Source organism: Ptychodera flava, chromosome 2, assembly GCF_041260155.1.
Source record: "Ptychodera flava strain L36383 chromosome 2, AS_Pfla_20210202, whole genome shotgun sequence".
In the NCBI taxonomy this organism is placed as follows: domain Eukaryota; kingdom Metazoa; phylum Hemichordata; class Enteropneusta; family Ptychoderidae; genus Ptychodera; species Ptychodera flava.
In genome coordinates this window covers 42,957,835-42,966,126 of record NC_091929.1, presented here as the reverse complement: position 1 = coordinate 42,966,126, position 8,292 = coordinate 42,957,835, and the positions used below count along the sequence as shown (strand labels likewise).

The following is an 8,292-nucleotide window of genomic DNA, read 5'->3' as shown; positions in this document are numbered from 1 at the left end:
AACGGAGTTCATGACATGAAAGATATTCCCCATCCTTCAACAAATCCTAGTAAATAGAAAATACATGGGGAAATATTAGTAAATTTGCCTTACATGTGTTCCTTCGAGTTGTATATTTTGTACAATTTGTGTAGACAGTGTAAAATTTGTTTAGGCCTACAACCAAACTTATTTATCTTACGCCTTTTCAAACATTCACTTTCTCTTATCTGGTTGTAATAAATGTTCTCTCTTCCAATATTTGATCGTGATTTCTCTGACGCAAAGTTTATCTACAATCATTCAGAGGATGAATGAATTGGATGAATTATTATTCATTTTGCATCATCATCATCATCATCATCATCATCATCATCATCATCATCATCATCAACATCATCATCATCATCATCATCATCATTATCATCATCATTATCATCATCGTCATCATCATCATCATCATCATCATCATCAACAACAGATCATCGTCATCATCATCATCATCATCATCATTACTATCATCATCATCATCTTTATCATCATCAGATGCTTGACATTTTTTTCGATGATTGCGCTCATAGTTACAGTTGATATCATTTTCATCTAACCGGTAATTGAGTCAGTTTGCGTCACTTTTCCAACTATGAAGTAGGGCGCCACCAAGTTTGGATTGCCATAATCCTTTCTTTCATGAAGGTGTTACAGAGCACATACGCAAAAACCTTTTCCCGTCTTCTCTTTCTGCGAAACGTCTCATAGTTCAGTATTGGCCAATTGTATAATTCTGTATGAGACTACATGAAGAATTACATCATTTCTATTTCTCTTTTTACCTTGCTTATATTTGTATGTTCTGTCGCATGGCCTAACGGTCCCTGGATGCAAAATGACTGTCCGATGTTTTACAAATTATACTACTAAAGGAGTGTGATAAACGCCGAAAGTCATCATGCTTCAAAGTGCAGACACACTCCTTTCCCTCCGAATTGGAATGTATAACATAATGTACACTCCTCAGAGGTTGACATTCCTAAAGATGCAGGGTATCACAACTTCAATGAAATCATCGAAGCCAGTTCTACAAGTGCATTACATGATTGTTATGGAGACATCCAGCTTGCAAATTCAGGTCGATAGTTCCCCCGTGACAGGGAGGAATGTTCTGTCAAACACGAAGAATTTTTGTTGGAGGATAAATGCGGAAGGCCATCAAAGTACATGTGCCGTCTGAAAGTTTTAATTCCTAGCGTATATTGTCAAGGACCTGTATCAGCTGTATATCAGCGGCACTTTTTAGCGAAATATACGAATGAGAGTGACACAGTTTTAAAAATTGTGGTAAAAATTACAAAGATGGTTTTCGTCCTGTTGTTTGTTTTTATTGTTATGGGCTTCAGCTACGGACCCCTGGACCGACTCGGAAAACGCTTGAGGGCGCGCTGCTCCGGACAATATTCCATTCACTTTACAGGTGTCACAAACCGTTCCCGAATCATCGTTTTTGTGTGTCTCTGTTTTTAAAACAGGTCATCATACAGAGTTATTTACGACTAAAAGATTGAAATACTCCATGTCCTTGACATCTTGAGAGGAGATTTTTTTATCCATTCAAGCCTGCCTTGATCTCCGAGAATCACAAACGGAAATATCGAAGAAAAAGGCATGTTTAGACTGTTAGTCAGCAATATTTTTATTTAAAGAAATGCAGTTGGCATAAAAATCAGGCCGGATGACGGCACTATCTTACATATATATATATATATATATATATATATATATATATATATATATATATATATATATATATATATATATATATATATATATATATATATATATATATATATATATATATATATATGTATTCAATGGCTTCTATCGGCGTGAGGACATTGTGAGAGTTCAACGGAAAATGTATTTTTCGACCAGCATTCTACACAGAAAGGTTTCTGTGTTATGAATGGGTGCGTTGAGAATGCTACAGCCCTGGGAAAAACAGAAAATATTTGGGTTGAGAACATGAAGGTAGAAGGAAGAATTCTACCTCCTTTCTCAGACGTACATACAATTCGCATAGATCAAACTAAAAATACCAATAAATGAATACTCTGGGTCCATCATCACACGTACCAGATTTGTTCTGAATTGGCAAATAAACGTTTCTTCAAATGGGTCAACAGAGGGCGATCTCTCTCTCGAAATGGGAAGACGAAACAGTACACTTTGTTATAAATACCTGCGTTGAGCAAAAACAGTAACTACATAGCTGAAACGTGAAGATATATGATAATAAACTTGAGTGTATTTGTCCTAATAAAGCATTAGTTCGGGTAGAGCGCTGTGTGCTGTTCTGGCTTTTATTTCAAATAAACATACATCATGTTTAGTTAAGTTGTTATTTACTCTATATATGTAAACAATAACAAACAACAAGAAAACATCGGAGACTGAAGTCCCTATGTGGTGAAATAGACACAACATTCCATGTAGTACACAATTTTGTTTTCGTTGTCTGTACAGAACGGGGGCAGTCTGTGTATAGTTTTTGAGCAAAAATGTTGTCAAAAGCTAACGCCCCTTGGGCAATAAACCGTATAGTCCATCATGATCCAATGGAGAGACTATGGCCTACAGACAGGGCACTGTGGTCGATCGGCTGTCGAATACGTACTTCTTCATCATTACGACGTCACGTATTTTTACAGCGCACGATTTTAAGTTTATTGCTATAAAACCTGATAAAAGAAAAGTATAGATATTAATTAGGGTTCATCGTAAGACCATATGTATTTCCCGAACAGCACAATATATAATTACATTTATGATGATGAGGATGATGATAAGAGTGATGATAATGATGATGTTCGTGGTCGTGATCATGTAGGCCTAGGTATCAAACACGGCGTTTCGGTTGGCTATTGGTTAAGATAGGGTCATCCGGGGTCAAGCCCGCCATATCTCCGCGCGCGTACTGAGGTTTTCGGAACTTTTCTGGGGATCACCGGAGGAAACATAAGACATTTCTTGCAGAATTTTCCAGCATTGGCAATTTTCTGTCAGTACAGAAAGCAACTACTTTTTACACTGTAACAAATTTCCTTACTAAAACAAATTGATTATAGTAGAAGATAATACTTACGGGAATAAATAGGCTGTATGAGAAAACTGTCAAGAAATAGCACATTGATTTAGTGTTTATATTTGTGTGTGTGTGCTCTATCCGAATGGACGCAAAACAAAGAATTAATTTCTCCGGCCTAATGCTTCGTATAAGTGATGATGATGATGATATGATGATTAAGATGATGATGATGACGACGAGGACGATGATGATGATGATGATGATGAGATGATGATTAAGATGATGATGATGATGATTAAGATGATGATGATGACGACGACGAGGACGACGAGGACGAGGACGAGGACGACGACGACGACGATGATGATGATGATGATGAAGATGATGATGATGACGACGAGGACGAAGATGATGATGATGATGATGATGATGATGATGAAGATGATGATTATGACGACGACGACGACGACGACGACGACGACGATGATGATGATGATGATTATTATGATGATGATGGTGCATCGATGATGATAGAAGAGACCAAAACCATTGTTACGTTACTGAAAACGACGACAGCAAAATGCAGTTGTTTTGGACAATTGTTTCTAGGTTTTGGGTACAATTGTTTCATTTCTGTAAGCCTGCAGCCTAGTACAATATATCATTTCACCCCGGTAATAGATAAAAGTAGCTGCTTGTGAATTCAAATAGCAAAAAAAATAATTATGCACCATGATATCAATGTAAACACATTTGTCTTTTATGCCTTTTATGGCCTATCCCGGGATGCAGAGTTGTCGTTTGATGAATATTCATTTTTCAGCGCGTCTTTCAGCATTTTAGCAACATGACCTTCTCAATCAGCTCAATTTGCTGCAAAAATTGATAAAAAGTGATGTTTACTTAGGTAATTGCTTTAATATTGTCTTTGTCCCCTTAGCCGTAATAAGTTGAGTCGATCCGGTCTCACTTTAGTTTGATAATCAGCTACAAACACATGCTATAAGCTTATTGTATTGGAATGTGCGTGTGCCACATACCGGTAGGTGAATTGGCCGTTCTCGTCGGACAGGTAATATGAGCGACATCCTACCACAATTGGCAATTCAAAATGAACCTAAAATATGAACTCTGTTTTCAGCAAAAACCACTTTTGCATCGTTTGTGAAGTTAGGTAAATAAGTCTGATTGCGGAGGTATTAAAAATCAACGGCTAAACAACAGCAGCAAAAAAACAAGGTAGACACGCCGACACCTCTATATTGATTGAAATAGATTGAGTACATGTCACTAATATTATATTATTTTAAGAAATTATTACCATTGTAGTACATTTCTTAGTGACAAATGTCATGTTTAAACTTCTGTTGTCGTGTCGCATACAGCAATAAATACGAGTGACATAGTTGGCCATGTTAACAATTTTCACGAAGTTAGGGGTTCAATTTCTCACCACAACACACGTTACGGCAGCCAGAATGCACATTGCTTGCTAGTTTCGAGTCATGTCAGCTGCAGCTTCTGCGACCTTCGCCGGTGGATTGAAGGAATTTCCTTTGACAGGTGAGTCTTTGTAGAGCTGTTAAGTGATAACAACCGCCGTTTTGATGTGTCTGTCGCTTTTATCATTATGGTCCCTCATGCTTGTGAATGCCCGATGGCGAGTCTAACTTGCCTCGGGTTTGCGTTCGGAGCCCAGGCCAGCAGCAAACTTTATGTTGCAGACGTTGAATGGCTGGAGGACAGTTCACACTCGGCACACACCTCTTACGTACGCTGCTATTCCATACTTTGAAGCAGGTTTATAAGAAAGGCAATGAAAGCCCACATTTTAATTGAAATAGAACTGTTTTCGAATCTTAAATTTGAAACCGCTCTCAAATACGACTCGAACTTCATCACCGGGAAACGGGCAGCGCTCGGAAACTGCCCTGTTACATCCATACTTTACGCTGAACGATAGGAGGGCCTGTGATTATAACATCTGCCATAATTTCATTACTATCAGGTATGGAGCCGTCAGTCACGTTGATAGCCATTATCATTGTCAAATATACAGGCATCGGTTGCTCGAGATGAGTTGATTGAAGAATTATTTCTGTTTCTGTACATTCCACAATGTAGTGATGTATTTTGTAATTAGCTGAATGCAGGCAGTTTAGTTTGTTTTGAGCGCATGAAAGTAAAACGTGGTAAAACTCTCATGTTGGTAAACAACAACAACAACAACGACAACAACAACAAGAAGGATAATACTGATAGTATGAAAAATGAAAAACATAGTTTATAATTGTCATCGACATCATCAATTATTATTGTTGTCTTTATCCTTTGGTTGTAAAAAGATACAGCATACCCTGGTAGGCCAGACGGAAAACAAATAATTGCTTCACGGATTTCTTTAATAAAGCTACATAGGCGTTGAGCAAATATTTTCCCCTTTTTTCATAAACCAGCAAAATCTCCCATTTAAATGACTTGAGGTCTAAATTTTATGATATGTCAACAGTAATACATATACAGGCAGTGTTGACAGAACAAAGTCTGAGTATTTCCGTATACTCCCAGAAGAAAACAAGAAAAACTTTAGAAACATGCTAAGAAAAATGCCCTTAATGTGAAACAACTGCGGTATAAATTGCCTTTTTATTGTCCTCAAGGTGTGCTCCAACATTTGCACATTTTCCTTTTACTTTGATCTCATGTTTTAGCCGCTTTAGCACTGTTCTATTTACACAATGGTCTCACAACACTACTGTGCAATTCAAAAAAAATAGGTTCAAACTTGGCAAAAGTAGAAGCTTTATTCTGAGGAACAATTTCCTGGCCTTATTCAATTTTTCAGTCTTCTTGTGAATTCCACATTACACCTGAAGAACACGGCATGGTCCTTTATATCTTCATCAATAAAGAATAATCAATACTTGTTCAAGGGTGCCTGTAATGGAAATAAATAAAAGCATGCCCCCCATATAAAAAGATGGTGTTGAATCATACTATAGTTAGCATGGTCCCAGTATTCTATAATAATGTGGTACCACTGTGAACGGTTTTGCAGAAACATTCCACTGGTTAAATCTCTATTACTAATATAGTATTTAAAATTCTCATGTGAGCCAACTTAAAATATTCGAACATTAATTTTTTTTTTTATCAATTATTAATTGAAATACTTTCAACAAAACATTTTCAACAGTGCAGTTAGTAAAATCTGTAACGCTTGCAAATTGAGGCTTTTACAAAAAATAAGTGAGGTGATTTTTTTTATCAATTACTTTCAACAAAACATTTTCAACAGTGCAGTTAGTAAAATCTGTAACGCTTGCAAATTGAGGCTTTTACAGAAAATGAGTAAAATGTCAACCGGAAAAAAATGTCTGCCCCTTTATGTCAAGCAATTAAGACAAGATGCTATCTGTAACTTTGCTTTCCATCTTTTTGCCTTTGGTTTCCCGTTGATCTTTTCTCTGATATTATTTCCAAAGTTTTTGTTGTATGTGCCTACAAGCATTTTAATGCATACCGGTATATGGTACTTATATATATATTTTTTCTTACAGTGTAAAATTTTTTTGTAAGTTCAATATTTTGTTGATCTTTAAATATCCTGATAGCATGCAAGCATACTGTTGTTTGTCCTTTTACAGATCATTTATAATTTTCAGATATTTTCCCTCCGTCCAGAGTTCTTCAACTCGTTGTCTTCCAAGCATGACCTGATACTGTTTTGCTGTTGAGTCTTTCACTTACATGCAGTATGTTCTTTATCCAGAAAACTTACAAGAAATTGAGAACACATTCATTGCTACTCTCAGTCAAGTGATCCTGACAAGCTAAACTAGACAGGTATTGATGCCTACCCTGTTAGGCTCCCACTATCAAAGGCCCTTGGGATTACACAGAAGTCGGCTTAAGATTTGGATAAATTTGATCTCGTGACCGATCAATTTCCCCGAAACCCACAGGCAAATATTTTAATTATAAACATCAATATTGTATCAAACTGGTGATTAAATCAATTTAGTTAATTGCATGAAGATTACATGTTGCCATGGCAACATACTTGTCAAAGTCTATCAAGTTGTGATAGGTTATACCATATAAATGTCCCATGGCGAAGTTACAGGAGTTAATTATCAAATATTGTAATTGTTTTTCCTCATTAACTCTGAAGAAGACGCATCGATAAACATGATATAGGGCATTCCATCTTTCAAGAGGTGGCTGCAACATAATCTCAGGATCTTGTTAATATAATCACTTGAGGTGATGTTTACCCCTTTCATCACAATGGTTTGGCCCATACCTTTTGTTAGATTAGTGATTATGGATGTGTTTACAGTGAATCAAGGGTGAATAGGTTAATTCTGTGGTGAATGGTGTCGTCAGAACAGCTTTCCTGTTCACAGGTCTTTTTTTAAAATCCAGGATGTATTATAATGGAGAGGGCATTCCTATTTCCACTTCTACTCCCATCATAGTAAATGGCCTGAAACCATTATGTTATTGGGCATGGCAGGGTTGATGTAGTATGCACCACGAAAATGAAAGATTTGAACTTTTTCTCAAAGTTTCCTCAATGAAACATTTAACCATTCTCTCACCAAATCAAGAATGAAAATCAGGGGTCACAGTTCAAACTTTGGTAAGAAATACATTACCTAACATTTCAAGATTTGAAATTTCTGCCATTCCTGCGTTAACTCTATAGGGAAAATTCAATTGTCGATTTTAGAAAAACGAAGACAGTGAAAAGTTTTTTACTCCAAGAGCTTTAAAATGAGCCCCCACAAGTGGTAGATCAGAAAAGAATTATAAAGATTTAAGAGTGTAAATAGCTGTCCCTGAGGCACATTCTACCGCAATACAAGAAGCCCACCTTTAAGACAGATATCCAAACTTGAAGTTGTAAACTTTTCAGTTTGGTTGCCTCCATTCAGTAATATTACTGCCTTCTGTGACTATTTCTTGTATGAATGCTTTTTACGTGAGTACCAAGTGAGTTTTCAGATCAGTTTACCTGCAAAGCACAGCTAAGCTGCAGAACACTGGGTCGAAAATGAACCATATCACAAATCAACATAATTCTAGGCGGTCAAGTTGCTTCAACAAGCTAAGAAGACCCCAATAGAACTGAAATTGATATTATTATGAAAATTGGGCATATGTCTTTCAGACGTGATTCAAGCCAATGAAAAGTCCTGACACGTTTCAACAGGGTTCACAGCAAT

The 8,292-nt window shown here is 36.7% G+C and overlaps 1 protein-coding gene across 2 annotated transcripts in view; it reads left to right on the top strand.

Annotated features, from left to right (window-relative positions):
* Window positions 1-4,500: 4,500 nt before the first annotated feature.
* LOC139121499 (sialidase-2-like) overlaps window positions 4,501-8,292 on the top strand; it is a 69,191-nt gene continuing 65,399 nt past the window's right edge. For both annotated transcript variants that reach the window (XM_070686411.1, XM_070686403.1), the window contains exon 1: window positions 4,501-4,624. In XM_070686411.1, coding sequence (XP_070542512.1) covers window positions 4,567-4,624 — 58 coding nt within the window. In that variant the 5' untranslated portion in view covers window positions 4,501-4,566. The remainder of the gene's footprint in view (window positions 4,625-8,292) is intronic.